The sequence below is a fragment of the Salvelinus alpinus genome, chromosome 2 (assembly GCF_045679555.1).
Source record: "Salvelinus alpinus chromosome 2, SLU_Salpinus.1, whole genome shotgun sequence".
In the NCBI taxonomy this organism is placed as follows: Eukaryota; Metazoa; Chordata; class Actinopteri; order Salmoniformes; family Salmonidae; genus Salvelinus; species Salvelinus alpinus.
Genome location: NC_092087.1, coordinates 109631284 through 109655402, shown reverse-complemented (window position 1 = coordinate 109655402; position 24119 = coordinate 109631284). Strand labels below are relative to the sequence as shown.

General features: G+C 42.4%; 5 protein-coding genes across 4 annotated transcripts in view; 4 read left to right on the top strand and 1 right to left on the bottom strand.

The window, feature by feature from the left end:
- The window catches only part of LOC139548377 (zinc finger protein ZFP2-like), a 372237-nt gene that overhangs the window by 93433 nt on the left and 254685 nt on the right, over positions 1-24119 (bottom strand).
- The window catches only part of LOC139548823 (zinc finger protein 180-like), a 223334-nt gene that overhangs the window by 82429 nt on the left and 116786 nt on the right, over positions 1-24119 (top strand). The window lies entirely within an intron of this gene.
- Positions 1115-7577, top strand: LOC139549111 (zinc finger protein 180-like). Its single transcript, XM_071359252.1, has 3 exons — positions 1115-1646; positions 2437-4462; positions 5333-7577. Exons 2-3 carry the CDS (start codon positions 4120-4122, stop codon positions 6199-6201), a joined length of 1212 nt encoding a protein of 403 aa, XP_071215353.1. The 5' UTR covers positions 1115-1646; positions 2437-4119; the 3' UTR covers positions 6202-7577.
- Positions 8611-12779, top strand: LOC139552226 (zinc finger protein 239-like). Its single transcript, XM_071363745.1, has 2 exons — positions 8611-8680; positions 9858-12779. Exons 1-2 carry the CDS (start codon positions 8611-8613, stop codon positions 10463-10465), a joined length of 678 nt encoding a protein of 225 aa, XP_071219846.1. The 3' UTR covers positions 10466-12779.
- Positions 13116-24119, top strand: part of LOC139550409 (zinc finger protein 271-like) — a 57609-nt gene continuing 46605 nt past the window's right edge. Inside the window, exon 1 of the mRNA XM_071361291.1 lies at positions 13116-13785. Within this exon, the coding sequence (XP_071217392.1) occupies positions 13356-13785 (430 nt within the window). The 5' untranslated portion in view covers positions 13116-13355. The remainder of the gene's footprint in view (positions 13786-24119) is intronic.

Sequence of the window (24119 nt, the reverse complement as noted above, 5' to 3'; positions counted from 1 at the left end):
GTGATATACCAGGGACTGGGGATGCAGTTAGGTTTGTACAGTCTAGTGATATACCAGGGACTGGGGATGCAGTTAGGTTTGTACAGTCTTGTGATATACCAGGGACTGGGGATGCAGTTAGGTTTGTACAGTCTGGTGATATACCAGGGACTATGCATGCAGTTAGGTTTGTGCAGTCTGGTTATATACCAGGGACTGGGGATGCAGTTAGGTTTGTATGCAGTCTGGTGATATACCAGGGACTGGGGATGCAGTTAGGTTTGTATGCATTCTGGTGATATACCAGGGCCTGGGGATGCAGTTAGGTTTGAATGCAGTCTGGTGATATACCAGGGACTGGGCATGTAGTTAGGTTTGTATGTAGTCTGGTGATATACCAGGGACTGGGGATGCAGTTAGGTTTGTATGCAGTCTGGTGATATAACAGGGTCTGGGGATGCAGTTAGGTTTGTATGCAGTCTGGTGATATACCAGGGACTGGGGATGCAGTTAGGTTTGTACAGTCTGGTGATATACCAGGGACTATGCATGCAGTTAGGTTTGTACAGTCTGGTGATATAACAGGGTCTGGGGATGCAGTTAGGTTTGTACAGTCTGGTGATATACCAGGGCCTGGGGATGCAGTTAGGTTTGTATGCAGTCTGGTGATATACCAGGGCCTGGGGATGCAGTTAGGTTGGTATGCAGTCTGGTGATATACCAGGGCCTGGGCATGCAGTTAGGTTTGTATGCAGTCTGGTGATATACCAGGGTCTGGGGATGCACAGTTAGCGTTGTTTTCCTCTAGCTATTCTCCAGTTTGCTCCCAGCAGCTTTCATAGAACGTAGATCACTGTTAAACCAGACGCTGCAGAGCGTTTGTTTGACTGAATGAATATGACAAAGCCTTAAATGCAGCGTTAGATGTAAAGTTTAAATTCTCATTCATTGCACATCTTCACTAATCAATCAACACATGCTTTCCTTTGGACGTATCAATATAATATTATTTAATGAAATACATTTTAAAATACAATTTTTTGTCAGGAAATAAAATAAACATTTCCTTATACTGCGTTACCCACTCCAGTCAGCTGATAACGATGCTGCCAGTGTGACGTATAATCTAGTGGACGGGACACTTCAACAACAACAGCGACTCAGTCACTTCAGTAGCTTGCTAGGCGACATGGCCTAAACATTCAAGCTTTTTAGACTGTTTCAGTGCATATTTGCCTATGTGTTTTAGACATACTTCTGTTTTATAGCGAGTTGCCCCATTTATTTTCATATTTACGTTGTTAGTCAGGCAGACGTCTTAAATGTGCCTAGCGCTAGGCTAGTCGCTAATGCTAACCAGCTAGCTAACATCTCCGACCATGAGCTCCCTAAACATCCCCCCTCCAGTTAAAGAAGACGAGGTCTGCTGGACGGAGAAAGAATTTCTGGGGCTGAACATTGTCGTGAAAGAGGAGGAGGAAGAGGAGGATGTCACAGTAAAACAAGAAGTAGAGGATGAGGAAGACGCGTTCAGAGTGAAAGAGGAGGAGGGTGTTACAGTAAAAGAAGAGGAGGAGGAAGAGAAAGAGGAGGATGCAGTTTTTGGAGTAAAGAGGGAGAGATAACGGTCATATTGACAGAGGAGTCAGGAGATCTGATTACCACCAGTAAGTACTGTCTTAAAAACGGGCTCTAACTCTCTAAAGGTTTTGAATGAATGTGTGGTTTTTAAGCAGCATGCTACTGAAATGCTATACTTGAAAATGTTGTTCTGTACTATAGGAATTTATGTGATAATATAATGTTAAAGCTACATTTTAAAATGGGTGATTAAAGCCCTGAATGCTGATTGGCTGACAGCCGTGGTATATCAGGCCGTATACCACGGGTATGACAAAACATGTATTTTTACTGCTATAATTACGTTGGTAACCAGTTTATAATTGCAATAATCCACCCCAGGGGTTTGTGATATATGGCCAATATACCACGGCTAAGGGCTGTATCCAGGCACTCTGCGTTGCGTCGTGCTTAAGGACAGTCTTTAACCATGCTATATTGGCCATATACCACACTTCCTCGGGTCTTATTGCTTAACTGTAACATGTGTATACCATCAGAGTCCCCCCACCACAAAATCACAACTTAATTGTCTCACAGAATGGCAAACAACCATCTCTGTTCAGCCTATAAACATGACATTATCTATTATTATAGAGCTCTGCTCAGCCTATAAACATGACATTCCCTGAGAAATTAGATTTGGAGCTCTACATCATTTGTTTTTAAATCTCACCGTCACGAAGTATATTTTTAATGATGTAATGTTGTGAAGACTGACCTCACGTTATTGAGGGATCTAGTCTAGATTAAACCTCATAGGAAGACAATTTTATTTAATACAGGCTTCATTCAGGTCTCTCTGTTTAACTAAATAATCTGTTTGTCTTTTGGCAGGAGAGAGACCAGACTCTGACAGCGGGAAGAGTTCCTCAGAGGAAACAGACCCAGAGACGCCTAACCAACACCACTGCTCCCACTGTGGAAAGAGTTTTAGGTGGTTAGGGAACCTGAAAACGCATGAGAGAATACATACAGGAGAAAAGCCCTACCACTGTTCTCACTGTGGAAAGAGTTTTAGGTTGTCAGGGAGCCTGAAAACGCATGAGAGAAAACACACAGGAGAAAAGCCTTATCACTGTTCCCAGTGTGGAAAGAGTTTTAGGTGGTCAGGGAGTCTGAAAACGCATGAGAGAACACACACAGGAGAGAAGCCTTTCCAACATACTAATACACAGGAGGAGAAGACATACCACTGCTCTCATTGTGGAAAGACATTTTCCCAGTCAGAGGACCTGAAAACACATGAGAGAATAGAGGCTGTGTTCTGACTTATGTTTCTGACTGAGAATTTGTCCACGGCCAGGATTCACAGGACCAGGGTGTCCGCTATGGACACCTGGAAGAAATCAGCAGCGGACATTTCTGAAGGTTTATCCAACAGACCTGTACATCCATGAATGGATCTCTATAATGTGTAACTATTTCTGAAGGTTTATCCAACAGACCTGTACATCCAGGAATGGATCTCTATAATGTGTAACTATTTCTGGAGGTTTATCCAACAGACCTGTACATCCATGAATGGATCTATAATGTGTAACTATTTCTGATGGTTTATCCAACAGACCTGTACATCCATGAATGGATCTCTATAAGGTGTAACTATTTCTGAAGGTTTATCCAACAGACCTGTACATTCATGAATGGATCTCTATAATGTGTAACTATTTCTGAAGGTTTATCCAACAGACCTGTACATCCAGGAATGGATCTCTATAATGTGTAACTATTTCTGAAGGTTTATCCAACAGACCTGTACATCCAGGAATGGATCTCTATAATGTGTAACTATTTCTGATGTATTGTGATGTATTGTTTAATAGATGTACTATGTTAGGTATATTTATCTGTGGTTTTATTTCAACAGATTTTACTGATGCTATTAGATTGTACTATGTTAGGTATATTCATCTGTGGTTTTATTTCAACAGATTTTACTGATGCTACGAGATTGTACTATGTTAGGTATATTTATCTGTGGTTTTATTTCAACAGATTTTACTGATACTATTAGATTGAATAGATAGAAAAATTAAATTAAATGCCTTAAATGCAGCGTTAGATGTAAAGTTTAAATTCTCATTCATTACACATCTTCACTAATCAATCAACACATGCTTTCCTTTGGACGTATCAATATAATATTATTTAATGAAATACATTTTAAAATACAATTTTTTGTCAGGAAATAAAATAAACATTTCCTTATACTGCGTTACCCACTCCAGTCAGCTGATGACGATGCTGCCAGTGTGACGTATAATCTAGTGGACGGGACACTTCAACAACAACAGCGAGTCAGTCACTTCAGTAGCTTGCTAGGCGACATGGCCTAAACATTCAAGCTTTTTAGACTGTTTCAGTGCATATTTGCCTATGTATTTTAGACATACTTCTGTTTTATAGCGAGTTGCCCCATTTATTTTCATATTTACGTTGTTAGTCAGGCAGACGTCTTAAATTTGCCTAGCGCTAGGCTAGTCGCTAATGCTAACTAGCTAGCTAACATCTCCGACCATGAGCTCCCTAAACATCCCCACTCTTGTTAAAGAAGAGGTCTGCTGGACGGAGAAAGAAGCTCTGGGGCTGAACATTGTCGTGAAAGAGGAGAAGGAAGAAGAGGTTGTCACAGTAAAACAAGAACTAGAGGGTGAGGCTGTTACAGTGAAAGAAGAAGAGAAAGACGTTACAGTGAAGGAAGAGGAAGACTCGTTCAGAGTGAAAGAGGAGGAGGCTGTTACAGTAAAAGAAGAGGAGGAGGAAGAGAAAGAGGAGGATGCAGTTTTTGGAGTGAAGCAGGAGAAAGAGGGAGAGATAACGGTCATATTGACAGAGGAGTCAGGAGATCTGATTACCACCAGTAAGTACTGTCTTAAAAACGGGCTCTAACTCTCTAAAGGTTTTTAATGAATGTGTGGTTTTTAAGCAGCATGCTACTGAAATTCTATACTTGAAAATGTTGTTCTGTACTATAGGAATTTATGTGATAATATAATGTTAAAGCTACATTTTAAAATGGGTGATTAAAGCCCTGAATGCTGATTGGCTGACAGCCGTGGTATATCAGGCCGTATACCATGGGTATGACAAAACATGTATTTTTACTGCTCTAATTACGTTGGTAACCAGTTTATAATTGCAATGATCCACCTCAGGAGTTTGTGATATATGGCCAATATACCACGGCTAAGGGCTGTATCCAGGCACTCTGCGTTGCGTCGTGCTTAAGGACAGTCTTTAACCATGCTATATTGGCCATATACCACACTTCCTCGGGTCTTATTGCTTAACTGTAACATGTGTATACCATCAGAGTCCCCCCACCACAAAATCACAACTTAATTGTCTCACAGAATGGCAAACAACCATCTCTGTTCAGCCTATAAACATGACATTATCTATTATTATAGAGCTCTGCTCAGCCTATAAACATGACATTATCTATTATTATAGAGCTCTGCTCAGCCTGTAACCATGATATTATCTATTATTATAGAGCTCTTATTATGACATGACATTCCCTGAGAGATTAGATTTGGAGCTCTACATCATTTGTTTTTAAATCTCACCGTCACAAAGTATATTTTTAATGATGTAATGTTGTGAAGACTGACCTCAGGTTATTGAGGGATATAGTCTAGATTAAACCTCATAGGAAGACAATTTTATTTAATACAGGCTTCATTCAGGTCTCTCTGTTTAACTAAATAATCTGTTTGTCTTTTGGCAGGAGAGAGACCAGACTCTGACAGCGGGAAGAGTTCCTCAGAGGAAACAGACCCAGAGACGCCTAACCAACACCACTGCTCCCACTGTGGAAAGAGTTTTAGGTGGTTAGGGAACCTGAAAACGCATGAGAGAATACATACAGGAGAAAAGCCCTACCACTGTTCTCACTGTGGAAAGAGTTTTAGGTTGTCAGGGAGCCTGAAAACGCATGAGAGAATACACACAGGAGAAGAGCCTTATCACTGTTCTCACTGTGGAAAAAGTTTTAGGTGGTTAGTGAGCCTGAAAACGCATGAGAGAAAACACACAGGAGAAACGCCGTATCACTGTTCTCACTGTGGAAAAAGTTTTAGGTGGTTAGTGAGCCTGAAAACGCATGAGAGAAAACACACAGGAGAAACGCCGTATCACTGTTCTCACTGTGGAAAGAGTTTTAGGTGGTTATGGAGTCTGAAAACGCATGAGAGAATACATACAGGAGAAAAGCCATACCACTGTTCTCACTGTGGAAAGAGTTTTAGGTGGTCAAGGAGTCTGAAAACGCATGAGAGAATACACACAGGAGAAGAGCCTTATCACTGTTCTCACTGTGGAAAGAGTTTTAGGTGGTATGGGACTCTGAAAACGCATGAGAGAATACATACAGGAGAAATGCCCTACCACTGTTCCCAGTGTGGAAAGAGTTTTAGGTGGTCAAGGGGTCTGAAAACGCATGAGAGAAAACACACAGGAGAGAAGCCTTTCCAACATACTAATACACAGGAGGAGACAACATACCACTGCTCTCATTGTGGAAAGACATTTTCCCAGTCAGAGGACCTGAAAACACATGAGAGAATAGAGAGGCTGTGTTCTGACTTATGTTTCTGACTGAGAATTTGTCCACGGCCAGGATTCACAGGACCAGGGTGTCCGCTATGGACACCTGGAAGAAATCAGCAGCGGACATTTCTGAAGGTTTATCCAACAGACCTGTACATCCAGGAATGGATCTCTATAATGTGTAACTATTTCTGAAGGTTTATCCAACAGACCTGTACATCCAGGAATGGATCTCTATAATGTGTAACTATTTCTGAAGGTTTATCCAACAGACCTGTACATCCATGAATGGATCTCTATAATGTGTAACTATTTCTGAAGGTTTATCCAACAGACCTGTACATCCAGGAATGGATCTCTATAATGTGTAACTATTTCTGAAGGTTTATCCAACAGACCTGTACATCCATGAATGGATCTCTATAATGTGTAACTATTTCTGAAGGTTTATCCAACAGACCTGTACATCCAGGAATGGATCTCTATAATGTGTAACTATTTCTGGAGGTTTATCCAACAGACCTGTACATCCATGAATGGGTCTCTATAATGTGTAACTATTTCTGAAGGTTTATCCAACAGACCTGTACATCCATGAATGGATCTCTATAATGTGTAACTATTTCTGAAGGTTTATCCAACAGACCTGTACATCCATGAATAGATCTCTATAGTGTGTAACTATTTCTTAAGGTTTATCCAACAGACCTGTACATCCATGAATGGATCTATAATGTGTAACTATTTCTGATGTATTGTGATGTATTGTGTAATAGATGTACTATGTTAGGTATATTTATCTGTGGTTTTATTTCAACAGATTTTACTGATGCTATCAGATTGTACTATGTTAGGTATATTTATCTGTGGTTTTATTTCAACAGATTTTACTGATGCTATTAGATTGTACTATGTTAGGTATATTTATCTGTGGTTTTATTTCAACAGATTTTACTGATGCTACTAGATTGTACTATGTTAAGTACACTGCTCAAAAAAATAAAGGGAACACTTAAACAACACAATGTAACTCCAAGTCAATCACACTTCTATGAAATCAAACTGTCCACTTAGGAAGCAACACTCATTGACAATACATTTCACAAGCTGTTGTGCAAATGGAATAGACAAAAGGTGGAAATTATAGGCAATTAGCAAGACACCCCCCAAAAAGGAGTGATTCTGCAGGTGGTGACCACAGACCACTTCTCAGTTCCTATGCTTCCTGGCTGATGTTTTGGTCACTTTTGAATGCTGGCGGTGCTCTCACTCTAGTGGTAGCATGAGACGGAGTCTACAACCCACACAAGTATTTTTATTTCACCTTTATTTAACCAGGTAGACTAGTTGAGAACAAGTTCTCATTTGCAATGACACATACAACAACACAGAGTTACACATGGAATAAACAAACATACAATCAATTATACAGTAGAAAAATCTATATACAGCATGTGCAAATAAGGTAGGATAAGAGAGGTTAGGCAATAAATAGACCATGGTGGCGAAGTAATTACAATATAGCAATTAAACACTGGAATGGTACGGAATGTGAATGTGAATAGCAGAAGATGAATGTGCAAGTAGAGATACTGGGGTTAAATGGATTCAATACCCCATAATGTCAAAGTGGAATTATGTTTTTGGAAATATTTACAAATGTAATTAAAAGCCTAAATAAGTTCAGGAGTAAAGAATTTGCTTAACAAGTCACATAATAAGTTGCAGGGACTCACTCTGTGTGCAATAATAGTGTTTAACATGATGTCTGAATGACTACCTCATCTCTGTACACCACACATACAATTATCTGTAATGGCCCTCAGTCGAGCAGTGAATTTCAAACACAGATTCAACCACAAAGACCAGGGAGGTTTTCCGACGCCTCGCAAAGAAGTGCACCTATTGGTAAATGGGTAAAAAAATGCAGACATTGAATATCCCTTTGAGCATGGTGAAGTTATTAATTACACTTTAGATGGTGTATCAATATACCCAGTCACTAACTCAGTTGCTGGAGAGAAAGGAAACTGTTTAGGGATTTCACCATGAGGCCAATGGTGACTTTAAAATAGTTAGTGTTTAATGGTTGTGATAGGAGAAAACTAAGGATGGATCAACAACATTGTAGTTACTCCACAATACTAACCTAAATGACAGAGTGAAAAGAAGGAAGCCTGTACAGAATACAAATATTCCAAAACATGCATTCTGTTTGCAATAATTAACTTTATATCCTGAATACAAAAGTGTTATGTTTGGGGCAAATTCAACACATCACTGACTACATATTTTCAAGCATGGTGGTGCCTGCATCATGTAATGGGTATGCTTGTCATTGGCGAACTAGAGGCGTAACTACAGTCCCTGGTTCTAATCTAATGATCATCAGCTGCATCATTTTATGGTTCTAATCCAGGCAGTATCACTTCCAGGTTAAGCGAGCAGTGTGTCAAGATGTGCAGTGCGGCTTGGCAGGGTCGTGTTTCGGAGGACGCACGGCTCTCGACCTTCGCCTCTCCCCCGAGTCCGTAGAGGAGTTGCAATTGGATTTCATGGCATTGGTGAAAAAAATATATTTTATACACTGGTACTGAAATTAGATTTGAAATCACCTGGCAGATGTGTCAAACTATGTAAACACCTGCAAGACTTCGGTTAGAAGTGAATCACCTGGCAGATGTGTCAAACCATGTAAACACCTGCAAGATTTAAGTTAGAAGTGAATCACCTGGCAGATGTGTCAAACCATGTAAACACCTGCAAGACTTCGGTTAGAAGTGAATCACCTGGCAGATGTGTCAAACCATGTAAACACCTGCAAGACTTCGGTTAGAAGTGAATCACCTGGCAGATGTGTCAAACCATGTAAACACCTGCAAGACTTAAGTTAGAAGTGAATCACCTGGCAGATGTGTCAAACCATGTAGACACCTGCAAGACTTAAGTTAGAAGTGAATCACCTGGCAGATGTGTCAAACCATGTAAACACCTGCAAGACTTCGGTTAGAAGTGAATCACCTGCCTGGACATCCTAAGAAGCACACAGAGACCTGCATTTTGAAGTCGATTTAATAATACTTGTGAAAACTGACTTCAGGTGATTGAGGGATCTAGTCTAGATTAAACTGTCAGGTTTTGGCCAGGACTGTTCAGGTTTTGGTCACTAGATGTCCCCATTGCACCTTTTTTGTACCTTTTGTTTTTTCCTTGCTCTAATTATTGTTTGCACCTGTGTGTCGTTCCCTTGTTAGTATTTAAACCCTGTGTGTTCCTCAGTTCTTTGCTCAGTGTTTGTATGTTAGCACCCAGCCCCAGCCTTGTTGTGAACATATTTCTCTTATTGGATTTTCCAGAGGTTCTCTGGTTTAGTGCTTGTGTATTTTTGAGTAGTCTTTTGAGGTTTGTTTTTTCCCTGCTGTTTTTACCACTTTGTGGAGTTTCTTTGTATTTTGGAGGATATCCATTTTGTGCCTCTTGGCTTTATTTTTGGACGTGGTGGATTTATATTCTTTGCCTGAAGATCTTGTCCTTTTATTAAACCACCATTTCTAGTACTGCTGAGTCTGCCTCATCTTCTGGGTTCTGCCGACTATTAGTGACTGTTTCTCTCACCGGGTCCTGACATAAACGTCATAAGAAGTTTGATCATGTGGAGGTTTCATTCAAGTCTGTTTAATGAATAATCTGTTTGTCTTTGACAGGAGAGAGACCAGACTCTCCTTCTGACAGCAGGAAGAGTCCTTCAGGGGAACCAGACCCTGAGACGTCCAAACCAGCAGGACGACATCACTGCTCCCAGTGTGGAAAGAGTTGTACTCAGTTAGGGAGCCTGAAAACACATAAGAGAATACACACAGAAGAGAAGCCTTACCACTGCTCCTTGTGTGGAAAGAGTTATAGGTGGTTAGGGAGCGTGGAAAGGCATGAGAGGACACACACAGGAGAAAAGCCTTTCGAATGTTCCCATTGTGGAAAGAGTTGTACCCAGTTAGGGAGCCTGAAGGAGCACGAGAGAATACACACAGGAGAAAAGCCTTACCAATGTTCCCATTGTGGAAAGCATTTTGCTCAGTTAGGAAACCTGAACCAGCATGAGAGGACACACACAGGAAAAAAGATGCACCACTGCTCCCACTGTGGAAAGAGATTTACCCGGTTAAGGGACCTGAAAGAGCATGAAAGAATACATACAAATACACAGGAGGAGAAGACATACCACTGCTCTCATTGTGGAAAGACATTTTCCCAGTCAGAGGACCTGAAAACACATGAGAGAATCGAGAGGCTGTGTTCTGACTTGTGTTTCTGACTGAGAATTTGTGTTTTTGTTTGGGCTGTCAGACTTGAGAACTTTAATTTACGATTAATCCATTGTCTGAAAGGGTTAAAAATACACTGAAAATATCCAAAATACATTCTGTATACCGCTAAAATCTACAATGCCATGTAAAAACAAGATGACATTGTAATGTTTTTAAAATGGTATAACTTCCTTTATTTTTGCTGGACCCCAGGAAGAGTAGCTGCTGCCTTGGCAGGAACTAATGGGGATCCATAATAAACCCCAGGAAGAGTAGCTGCTGCCTTGTCAGGAACTAATGGGGATCCATAATAAACCCCAGGAAGAGGAGCTGCTGCCTTGGCAGGAACTAATGGGGATCAATAATAAACCCCAGGAAGAGTAGCTGCTGCCTTGACAGGAACTAATGGGGATCCATAATAAACCCCAGGAAGAGTAGCTGCTGCCTTGGTAGGAACTAATGGGGATCCATAATAAACCCCCGGAAGAGTAGCTGCTGCCTTGGCAGGAACTAATGGGGATCCATAATAAACCCCAGGAAGAGTAGCTGCTGCCTTGGCAGGAACTAATGGGGATCCATAATAACCCCAAGGAAGAGTAGCTGCTGCCTTGGTAGGAACTAATGGGGATCCATAATAAACCCCCGGAAGAGTAGCTGCTGCCTTGGCAGGAACTAATGGGGATCCATAATAACCCCAAGGAAGAGTAGCTGCTGCCTTGGTAGGAACTAATGGGGATCCATAATAAACCCCCGGAAGAGTAGCTGCTGCCTTGGCAGGAACTAATGGGGATCCATAATAAACCCCAGGAAGAGTAGCTGCTGCCTTGGCAGGAACTAATGGGGATCCATAATAACCCCAAGGAAGAGTAGCTGCTGCCTTGGCAGGAACTAATGGGGATCCATAATAAACTCCAGGAAGAGTAGCTGCTGCCTTGGCAGGAACTAATGGGGATCCATAATAAACCCCAGGAAGAGTAGCTGCTGCCTTGGCAGGAACTAATGGAGATCCATAATAAATACAAACACTTGTATCAATATATTTGTGTCTCTTTACTCTCGGATTCTAAAATGCTAATTAGCATCAAAGTAGATGACATGCAAGACTACAAATCCCTGCAAGCTCCTGCATGTCATCTCTAGCCTACACCTTTCACAGAACAGTTCACAGAATTGTCCATTGAAATAAATATAGACAATTTAATCATTGCTACATAAAGGCCTGATTGGTGGAGTGCTGCAGAGATGGTTGTCCTTCTGGAAGGTTCTCCCATCTCCACAGAGGAACTCTGGAGCTCTGTCAGAGTGAACATCGGGTTCTTGTTCACCTCCCTGACCAAGGCCCTTCTCCCCCGATTTCTCAGTTTGGCCGGGCGACCATCTCTGGGAAGAGTCTTGGTGGTTCCAAACTTCTTCCATTTAAGAATGATGGAGGCCACTGTGTTCTTGGGGACCTTCAATGCTGCATACATTTTTTGGTACCTTTCCCCAGATCTGTGCCTCGACACAGTCCTGTCTCAGAGCTCTATGGACAATTCCTTTGACCTCATGGCTTGGTTTTTGCTCTGACATGCACTGTGAACTGTGGGACCTTATATAGACAGGTCTGTGCCTTTCCAAATCATCTCCAATCAATTGAATTTACCACAGGTGGACTCCAATCAAGTTGTAGAAACATCTCAAGGATGATCAATGGAATCAGGATGCATCTGAGCTCAATTTCGAGTCTCATAGTAAAGGGTCTGAATACTTAAATACATTTGCAAAAATGTGAAAAAAATGTTTTTGGTTTGTCATTATGGGGTATTGTGATGTCATTATGGGGTATTGTGTGTAGATTGATGAGGGGAAAAATATTAAATTTTAGAATAAGGCTGTAATGTAACTGAATGTGGAGAAAGTGAAGGGGTCTGAATACTTAACGAATGCACTGTATACCACTGGCAGAGTTTTCTACCATTGGCAGTTTTGTACACAGTCACGTGATACGTGGTATAGAAATGTCCAATCATAGGAGAGTACATGGGAGGCACTATACTGTGTGTCTGCAGGTGTCTATCTGGTCAAAACCACTGATACAGGTGCCCCTCCACCCTCTGGTGGGATTGATCATGTCTACAGAGAAACCTAGATTCAAATACTTAGATGTGTGTGTATTGGGTTGTGAAATTGTTCGATATTACTTGTTAGATATTACTGCACTGTCGGAGCTAGAACCACAAGCATTTCACTACACCCCCAATAACATCTGCTAAACACGTGTATGTGACCAATAAAATGTGATTTGATTTTGATTTTAAATAAATGTCCTATTTGTCAAAGGTGCTTTTGGCTGGGGTCAAAATGACTCCAAAGGATTTGAATTTGTTAAAAGTCCATTTTGATACAGAAACACTAAACCATGATTTAGATTTATTAACAACCATTTGATTGTGGGTGTAAAGCTTGTTTTAAATTCTCACTCATTAAACACGAATCAATCAACACATGCTTCTCTTTGAACAGCATAATATAATATTACACTTTTATGAAATAAATGAAAAATAAACTTTTGGTTCCTCAACTGCGTTACCCACTCCAGTCAGCAGATGGCGATGTGCGTCTTTTAGGTTCAGGCGATGCTGCCAGTGTGACGTATAATCTAGTGGACGGAACGCTTCTTCAACAACAACAACAGCTAGTCAGACACCTCGGTAGCTTTCTAGCAAACATAGCTACAACATTCACGCTCTTTACACTGTTTTTGGTGTATATTAGTCGCTGTGTATTAAACACACTTCTGTCGTATGTACTTGTTGGCCCATTTAATTATATATTTACGTTGTTTGTCAGCTAGCTGGTTTGCTAAGTTAGCTTAGACATAGGCTAGTTGCTAGTGCTAACTAGCTAACATCCCCGACCATGAGTTCACTAAGCTACTCTCCTCCTGCTAAAGAAGAGGGGGTCTGCTGGACGGAGAAAGAAGCTTTCGTGAAAGAGGAGGACGAAGAGGAGGCTGTTACAATACAAAAACAAGTAGAGGGTGAAGCTGTTACCGTGAAAGAAGAAGAGAAAGACGTTACAGTGAAAGAAGAGGAAGACGCGTTCAGAGTGAAAGAGGAGGATGCGATTTTTGGAGTGAAAGAGGAGAAGGAAGAGGAGACTGTTACAATATTAAAACACGTAGAGAGTGAGGCTGTTACCGTGAAAGAAGAAGAGAAAGACGTTACAGTAAAAGAGGAGGAAGTTACAGTAAAAGGAGAGGAGGATGCAGTTTTTGGAGTGAAGGAGGAGGGGGAGATGACTGTCACATTGGAGGAAGAAGAGGAGATTGGAGATCTGTTTAACACCAGTAAGTACCGTCTCTGCAGTCGTTGAACCAATATGCAGTAAAGGGGTTCTACACTTTAATGTTGTTCTGTAGGAATGGCTGAAGCTTCACTGTAACGTGTAGAACATCAAGAGTGGACCATCAACAAAACGTTAACAATTGATCAAATGCATCCAATGACAATGCCTGAAATACTGTAGTCCTCAATATGTAGTCTTAAAGGGGCTATCAGTAGTTGTTACATCCATTTTGGGACTTATACATTAATGATATGTACCCATTGTTTCTTTAAGAATTCACTTATAAATGCCTCATGAGCTTAGTTCAACTGTTGTACCCCATCAGAACCCAAAATATAAGCTTTTTTTTATTCCAATGTTTGTCAGTAAATGTAAACAAACACTGTATATCCTCAAAACATGGTTATAACTAGAATGTTGATATCATGGATGGTTGCATTTCTCCAGCCCCATCCCTCAGCTTTTTACCGAAACAGGCTGGGAGTACGCTTTGTTATTGTTTCTACTGCTGATTGCTGCCCCCGTTACTCCTCAAGGTCCAAGGACTGTATGTTATTTTCAGAGGTAGACTGGCTCTGGCAGCTAAAATTGTCAAATATTCCATCTAAATGTGAATCCATTCTCAATTGCGATACATTTCTAGAAACATAAATCGCTGCACTTTCATATCAATTCAGAATAATTTCACACAATACTTTCATATCACATCAAAATAAGTAACCAGTCGCAATACCCCAAACGGTAAACCAAATTCGTTTCTCGTAATTTCACCTTCCTTTAGGCTTCTTTTTCTTCTTTGGACTTTATATGGCGGTTGGAAACCAACTTTAAGGTGCATTACCACCATCAACTGGACTGGAGTGTGGACCTCAGTTCATCTTTCAATCACCCACGTGGGTATATACCAAGACAGTCATGAAGAGGGCACAACAAAACCTTTTCCCCCTCAGGAGATTGAAAAGATTTATAATGGGTCCCCAGATCCTCAAAAGGTAATACACTGGACTGGGTGACTGGAGTCTCTGACAATTTTGTGGGCTTTCCTCTGACACCGCCTATTATATAGGTCCTGGATGGCAGGAAGCTTGGACACAGTGATGTACTGGGCCGTTCGCACTATATAGACTGTTTTCTCTGCTACCGCACGGCATTTGGTACCGCAGCGCCAAGTCTTGAACCAAAAGCTCAACAGCTTCTACCTCCAAGCCATAAGACTGCTGAACAATTCAGAAAATCACCACCGGACAATTTACATTGACCCCCCCCCCCCCCTTTTGTGCACTGCTGCTACTCACTGGTTGTTTGTTACCTGTGCATAGTCACTACACTCCCCTACCTTCATGTACAGATTACCTCAACTAGCCTGTAACCCCGCACACTGACTCGGTACCGGTGCCCCCTGTATATAACCTCCACACTGACTCAGTACCGGTGCCCCCTGTATATAGCCTCCACACTGACTCTGTACCGGTGCCCCCTGTATATTGCCTCCACACTGACTCTGTACCGGTGCCCCCTGTATATTGCCTCCACACTGACTCTGTACCGGTGCCCCCTGTATATAGCCTCCACACTGACTCGGTACCGGTGCCCCCTGTATATAGCCTCCACACTGACTCTGTACCGGTGCCTCCTGTATATTGCCTCCACACTGACTCTGTACCGGTGCCCCCTGTATATAGCCTCCACACTGACTCGGTACCGGTGCCCCCTGTATATAGCCTCCACACTGACTCGGTACCGGTGCCCCCTGTATATAACCTCCACACTGACTCAGTACTGGTGCCCCCTGTATATAGCCTCCACACTGACTCAGTACCGGTACCCCCTGTATATAGCCTCCACACTGACTCAGTACCGGTGCCCCCTGTATATAGCCTCGTTATTGTTATTCTCATTGTGTTACTTTTTATTATTACTTTTTATTTTAGTCTACTTGGTAAACGTTTTTCTTCTTCTTGAACTGCACTGTTGGTTAAGGGCTTGTAAGTAAAGCATTTCACTGTAAAGTCTAAGTTGGTGTCTTGACGGATTTGTAAAAAACGGTTTGTCATAAAACACTATATATATATTTTTTTAAATGTTGCTGTCACCCCTCCCCAGAGGTGTCTCATTATTGGGATTCATTGCTGATTCCTACCTGTAGCTCACTATGAGGTGTCTAGTGATACAGGTTAAGGGCCCTGTTGGAGATTGGTGGTTGGTAGTGGAGTCGAGGGAACAAGCAGGGTTGGACACGGCCATGTTATTATCCCACACACAGTCTCTGTGGTTCATATGAACCCCATTCCTGGGAATTAGATTTGATTACAAATCGCCCCTGTCTGTTACCACAGAAGGGTTCCGTTCTGTCCCATTCCCAGCTAGGTTACGAGGCGCTTTGTCACCAGAACCTATGACTGGTTGATAGGGGAAACCTCCATGCTTATTATAGAAAAAGTATTTAGGGGGAAACTATTTAGTAAACTGAAATAAAAAAAAAAAAAAAAAATGAAATAAAATAACAAACCTGTTTGAAAAATTAAAACTATTCCAAAACTATCTTTGACTCGAACTAAAATAGCCTAAAATAATATTATATTAAATAATAATATTATGTTCAGTTTGAATAATTTACATCTTGACTTTGGGCAAAAATAGAATTGGGTTTTAAATATTTTTGTGGTTTTAAAGCTTCTGAACCTGGTGGCTGGTAAATGCTGCCATGGGATGGCAATGTTTCAAATAGACCTAGCTTGTGTATCACTATCACCTGCTATCACCAGAAATACTTTAAGAAATTAGGATATCGGAAACTCCTTTCGATTCGTATTAACAGCTTAAAGAAAAGAACATTGGCATTAATTACCCTCCGTGAACAAGAAGCACAACAATACAAATATTTTCAGAGATAATTAGAGGTAATCAACTTGTTCTCTGTAATATCGTATAGCTTTGCAATCGTAACATTATGTACTTTCAAGGACAATAGGCATGTTTCTCGACTCATACCCTGACTTTAAAAAGGGATTTCGTGAGATTTAGCTTAGGAACTGTGTGTCACAGCATGACAATGTGAACGCGATTGGTCAACAGTCTCTTGGACGGGCGTTATATACGCTTTGACATTTTCTGGAATAGTTTTTATTTGAAAACATTTTTGTTTACTTGCCTGCCTATTGAATTTGGAATGCATTGTACTGTTCATCTCTGAAACTCACTGAGATAATTCTTTTGATCCAGCAGTAGCAATACAGGGATATAACATCTACAGAAATGACAGGAATGCTTATGGGGGAGGTGGTGCTGTATACAGTGCATTCTGAAAGTTTTCAGACCCCTTGACTTTTTTCCATGTTTTGTTACGTTAAAGCCTTTTTCTAAAATTGATTTAAATCTTTTTCCCCCCTTTCATTTAGCAAATTTATTTGGCACACATGCATTTGGGGAGTTTCTCCCATCCTTCTCTGCAGATCCTCTCTAGCTCTGTCAGGTTGGATGGGGAACATCACTGCACAGCTATTTTCAGGTCTCTCCAGAGATGTTAGATCGGGCTCAAGTCCGGGCTCTGGCTGGGCCACTCAAGGACATTCAGAGACTTGTCCCGAAGCCACTCCTGTGTTGTCTTGGTTGTGTGCTTAAGGACGTTGTCCTGTTGGACGGTGAACCTTCACCCCCAGTCTGAGGTCCTGAGCACTCTGGAGCAGGTTTTTCATCAAGGATCTCTCTGCACTTTGCTCCGTTAATATTTCCCTCGATCCTGACTAGTCTCCCAGTCCCTGCTGCTGAAAAACATCCCCACAGCATGATGCTGCCACCACTATGCTTCACCGTAGGGATGGTGCCAGGTTTCCTCGAGACGTGACTCTTGGCATTCAGGCCAAAGAGTTTAATCTTGTTTTCATCAAGCCAGCAAATCTTGTTTCTCATGGTCTGAGAGTCCTTGAGGTGCCTTTTGGCATACTCCGAGCAGGCTGTTATGTGCCTTTTACTGAGGAGTGGTTTCCATCGGGCCACTTGACCATAAAGGTCTGATTGGTGGAGTGCTGAAGAGATGGTTGTCCTTTTGGAAGGTTCTTCCATCTCCACAGAGGATCTCTGGAGCTCTGTTAGAGTGACCATCAGGTTTTTGGTCACCTCCCTGACCAAGGCACTTCTGAGCGATTGGGGGAGGTGACCAGCTCTAGGCAGAGTATTTCATTTAAAATGATGGAGGCCACTGTGTTCTTGGGGACCTTCAATGCTGCAGATTTTTTTTGGGTACCCTTCCCCAGATCTGTGCCTTGACACAATCCTATCTAGGACCTCTAGGGACAGTTCCTTCGACCTCATGGCTTGGTTTTCGCTCTGACATGCACTGTCATTTGTGGGACCATATACAGTGGGGAGAACAAGTATTTGATACACTGCCAATTTTGCAGGTTTTCCTACTTACAAAGCATGTAGAGGTCTGTAATTTTTATCATAGGTACACTTCAACTGTGAGAGACGGAATCTAAAACAAAAATCCAGAAAATCACATTGTATGATTTATAAGTAATTAATTTGCATTTTATTGCATGTCCAGGTTCTTATTGCATGTCCAGGAAAAAGCTAAGGCTAGCTTTTTCAAGCAAATATTTGCATCCGGCAGCACAAACTCCAAAAAGTTCTGGGGCACTGTAAAGTCCATGGAGAATAAGAGCACCTTATCCCAGCTGCCCACTGCACTGAACTAGGAAACACGGTCACCACCGATAACTCCACGATAATCGAGAATTTCAATAAGCATTTCTCTACGGCTGGCAAGACACTCTTAAATAGAACCTGGACCAGCTGGCTACCCCAAACCCGGCCAACAGCTCCCCACCCTTGCAGCTACTTGTCCAAGCCTCCCCAGCTTCTCCTTCACCCAAATCCAGATAGCTGATGTTCTGGAAGAGCTGCAAAACCTGGACCCTCTCTTTCTAAAATGATCTGCCGCCATTGTGGCAACCCCTATTACTAGTCTGTTCAACCTCTCTTTTGTATCGTCCGAGATTCCTAACGATTGGAAAGCTGCCGCGGTCATCCCCCTCTTCAAAAGGGGTGACACTCTAGACCCAAACTGTTACAGACCTATATCCATCCTGCCCTGCCTTTCTAAAGTCTTCGAAAGCCAAGTTAACAAACAGATCACTGACCATTTTGAATCCCACCATACCTTCTCCGCTGTGCATTCCTGTTTCCGAGCTGGTCATGGGTGCACCTCAGCCTCGCTCAAGGTACTAAATAATATCATAACCGCCATCGATAAAAGACAGTACTGTGCAGCCGTCTTCATCGACCTGGCCAAGGCTTTCGACACTGTCAATCACCGTATTCTTATCAGCAGACTCAACAACCTTGGTATCTCAAATGACTGCCTCGCCTGGTTCACCAACTACTTCTCAGATAGAGTTCAGTGTGTCAAATCGGAGGGCCTGTTGTCCGGAACTCTGGCAGTCTCTATGGGGGTACCACAGGGTTCAATCCTCGGGCCGACTCTTTTCTCTGTATATATCAACGATGTCGCTCTTGCTGCTGGTGATTCCCTGATCCAACTCTACGCAGACGACACCATGCTGTATACATCTGGCCCTTCTTTGGACACTGTGTTTACAAACCTCCAAACGAGCTTCAATGCCATACAACACTCCTTCTGTGGCTTCTAACTGCTCTTAAGCGCTAGTAAAACTAAATGCATGCTCTTCAACTGATCGCTGCCCGACTAGCGTCAATACTCTGGACGGTTCTGACTTAGAATATGTGGACAACTACAAATACCTAGGTGTCTGGTTAGACTGTAAACGCTCCTTCCAGACTCATATTAGGCATCTCCAATCCAAAATTAAATCTAGAATCGTCTTCCTATTTCGCAACAAAGCCTCCTTCACTCACGCTGCCAAACATACCCTCGTAAAACTGACTATTCTAGGGCCTCCCGGTCGCAGCCGGCCGCGACCAGGAGGTCCGTGGGGCGACGCACAATTGGCCTAGCGTCGTCCGGGTTAGGAAGGGTTTGGCCGGTAGGGATATCCTTGTCTCATGCGACTCCTGTGGTGGGCCGGGCGCAGTGCGCGCTAACCGAGGGGGCCAGGTGCATGGTGTTTCCTCCGACATATTGGTGCTTCCAGGTTGGAGGCGCGCTGTGTTAAGAAGCAGTGCGGCTTGGTTGGGTTGTGCTTCGTAGGACGCATGGCTTTCCACCTTCGTCTCTCCCGAGCCCGTACGGAAGTTGTAGCGATGAGACAAGATAGTAATTACTAGCGATTGGATACCACAAAAATTGGGGGAGAAAAGGGGGTAAAATAAAAAATAAATAAATAAAACGGACAAAAAAAACGGACTATTCTACCGATCCTTGACTTCGGCAATGTCATTTACAAAATAGCCTCCAGCGCTTTACTCAGCAAGCTGGATGCAGTCTATTACAGTGCCATCCTGTTTTGTCACCAAAGCCCCATATACCACCCACCACTGCGACCTGTATGCTCTCGTCGGCTGGCCCTCGCTACTTATTCGTCGCCAAACCCACTGGCTCCAGGTCATCTATAAGTCTTTGCTAGGTAAAGCTCCGCCTTAACTCAGCTCACTGGTCACCATAGCAACACCCACCCATAGCACACGTTCCAGCAGGTGTATCTCACTGGTCATCCCCAAAGCCAACACCTCCTTTGGCCAATTTTCCTTCCAGTTCTCTGCTGCCAATGACTGTAACGAATTGCAAAAATCGCTGAAGTTGGAGATTTATATCTCCCTCACTAGCTTTAAGCACCAGCTGTCAGAGCAGCTCACAGATTACTGCACCTGTACATAGCCCATCTATAATTTAGCCCAAACAACTACCTCTTCCCCTACTGTATTTCTTTATTTATTTTTGCTCCTTTGCACCCCATTATTTCTATCTCTACTTTGCACATTCTTCCACTGCAAATCTACCATTCCAGTGTTTTACTTGCTATATTGTATTTACTTCGCTACCATTGCCTTTTTTTGCCTTTACCTCCCTCATCTCACCTCATTTGCTCATATTGTATATAGCCTTATTTTTCTACTGTATTATTGACCGTATGTTTGTTTTGCTCCATGTGTAACTCTGTTGTATGTGTCGAACTGCTTTGCTTTATCTTGGCCAGGTCACAATTGTAAATGAGAACTTGTTCTCAACTTGCCTACCTGGTTAAATAAAGGTTACATTAAAAAAAACATTCTACATTGTGACATCATTAAAATTCAATAGTTAAATAAATACAATTTAAATATAAACAACAGTTACATCCTTAATCAACACTCTAAACTGCGTAAAGGTGAAATAAGAAAATTAAATAAAAAATAATCTTATCTTTATTGTCTACACCCAAATGGACAATTTGGCAAACACTTAGTTTACAAACCCTTATTGTCAGGTTGATGGAAAAGCCAAAGAGCATTTTACAGGTTGAAGTGGTTTTTAAAAGTACAAAGCGGTTGATTTGCGATGATGACACAAACATTATATTAAGCAGGACATTCAAACGAGCATTACAATTATAATCCAAAGTAGTGTGAAATGCACTCATAAGCAACCTGGAAATGGAGGGTACTCCCCTGAGTTTTCCCCCGTTCCCATTCAGAATACATTGTGAAAAACTAAAATCTTTGCTCACCATTTTTGCTCCAGGCAGATATACTACATCAAATCAAATGTATTTATATAGCCCTTCTTACATCAACTGATATCTCAAAGTGCTTATACAGAAACCCAGCCTAAAAGCCCAAACAGCAAGCAATGCAGGTGTAGAAGCACGGTGGCTAGGAAAAACTCCCTAGAAAGGCCAAAACCTAGGAAGAAACCTAGAGAGGAACCAGGCTATGAGGGGTGGCCAGTCCTTTTATGGCTGTGCCAGGTGGAGATTATAACAGAACATGGCCAAGATGTTCAAATGTTCATAAATGACCAGCATGGTCAAATAATAATAATCACAGTAGTTGTCGAGGGTGCAACAAGTCAGCACCTCAGGAGTAAATGTCAGTTGGCTTTTCATAGCCGATCATTGAGAGTATCTCTACCGCTCCTGCTGTCTCTAGAGAGTTGAAAACAGCAGGTCTGGGACAGGTAGCACGTCCAGTGAACAGGTCAGGGTTCCATAGCCGCAGGCAGAACAGTTGAAACTGGAGCAGCAGCACGGCCAGGTGGACTGGGGACAGCAAGGAGTCATCATGCCAGGTAGTCCTGAGGCATGGTCCTAGGGCTCAGGTCCTCCGAGAGAAAGAAAGAAAGAGAGAAAAAGAGAATTAGAGAGAGCATACTTAAATTCACACAGGAATCCGGATAAGACAGGAGAAATACTCCAGATATAACAGACTGACCCTAGCCCCCCGACACATAAACTACTACTGCATAAATACTGGAGGCTGAGACAGGAGGGGTCAGGAGACACTGTGGCCCCATCCGATGATACCCCCGGACAGGGCCAAACAGGAAGGATATAACCCCACCCACTTTGCCAAAGCACAGCCCCCACACCACTAGAGGGCTATCTTCAACCACCAACTTACCATCCTGAGACAAGGCCGAGTATAGCCCACAAAGATCTCCGCCACGGCACAACCCAAGGGGGGGCTACCCAGACAGGAAGATCACGTCAGTGACTCAACCCACTCAAGTGAAGCACCCCTCCTAGGCACGGCATGGAATAGTACCAGTAAGCCAGTGACTCAGCCCCTGTAATAGGGTTAGAGGCAGAGAATCCCAGTGGAGAGAGGGGAACCGGCCAGGCTGTACAGCAAGGGCGGTTCGTTGCTCCAGTGCCTTTCCGTTCACCTTCACACTCCTGGGCTGGACTACACTAAATCATAGGACCTACTGAAGAGATTATTCTTCAATAAAGACTTAAAGGTTGAGACTGAGTCTGCGTCTCTCACTTGGGTAGGCAGACCATTCCATAAAAATAGAGATCTATAGGAGAAAGCCCTGCCTCCAGCTGTTTGCTTAGAAATTCTAGGGACAATTAGGAGGCCTGCATCTTGTGACCGTAGCGTACGTGTAGGTATGTACGGCAGGACCAAATCGGAAAGATAGGTAGGAGCAAGCCCATGTAATGCTTTGTAGGTTAGCAGTAAAACCTTGAAATCAGCCCTTGCCTTAACAGGAAGCCAGTGTAGAGTGGCTAGCACTGGAGTAATATGATCACATTTTTGGGTTCTAGTCAAGATTCTAGCAGCCGTATTTAGCACGAACTGAAGTTTATTTAGTGCTTTATCCGGATAGCCGGAAAGTAGAGCATTGCAGTAGTCTAACCTAGAAGGGAAAAAAGCATGGATGAATTTTTCTGCATCATTTTTCTACAGAAAATGTCTGATTATTGCAATGTTACGTAGATGGAAAAAAGCTGTCCTTGAAACAGTCTGTTTGATATGTTCGTCAAAAGAGAGATCAGGGTCGAGAGTAACGCCGAGGTCCTTCACAGTTTTATTTGAGACGACTGTGCAAACATCAAGATTAATTGTCAGATTTAACAGAAGATCTCTTTGTTTCTTGGGACCTAGAACAAGCATCTCTGTTTTGTCCGAGTTTAAAAGTAGAAAGTTTTCAGCCATCCACTTCCTTATGTCTGAAACACAGGCTTCCAGCGAGGGCAATTTTGGGGCTTCACCATGTTTCATCGAAATGTACAGCTGTGTGTCATCTGCATAGCAGTGAAAGTTAACATTATGTTTTCGAATGACATCACCAAGAGGTAGAATATATAGTGAAAACAATAGTGGTCCTAAAACGGAACCGTGAGGAACACCAAAATTTACAGTTGATTTGTCAGAGGACAAACCATCCACAGAGACAAACTGATATCTTTCCAACAGATAAGACAAGGCCAGAACTTGTCCGTGTAGACCAATTTGGGTTTCCAATCTCTCCAAAAGAATGTGGTGATCGATGGTATCAAAAGCAGCACTAAGGTCTAGGAGCACGAGGACAGATGCAGAGCCTCAGTCTGACGCCATTAAAAGGTCATTTACCACCTTCACAAGTGCAGTCTCAGTGCTATGATGGGGTCTAAAACCAGACTGAAGCATTTCGTATACATTGTTTGTCTTCAGGAAGGCTGTGCAACGGGCTTTTTCTAAAAATGTTTGAGAGGAATGGGAGATTCGATATAGACCGATATTTTTTTTTACATTTTCTGGGTCAAGGTTTGGCTTTTTCAAGAGAGGCTTTATTACTGCCATTTTTAGTGTTTGGTACACATCCGTTGGATAGAGAGCCATTTATTATGTTCAACATAGGAGGGCCAAGCACAGGAAGCAGCTCTTTCAGTTGTTAAGTTGGAAAAGGGTCCAGTATGCAGCTTGAAGGTTTAGAGGCCATGAATATTTTCA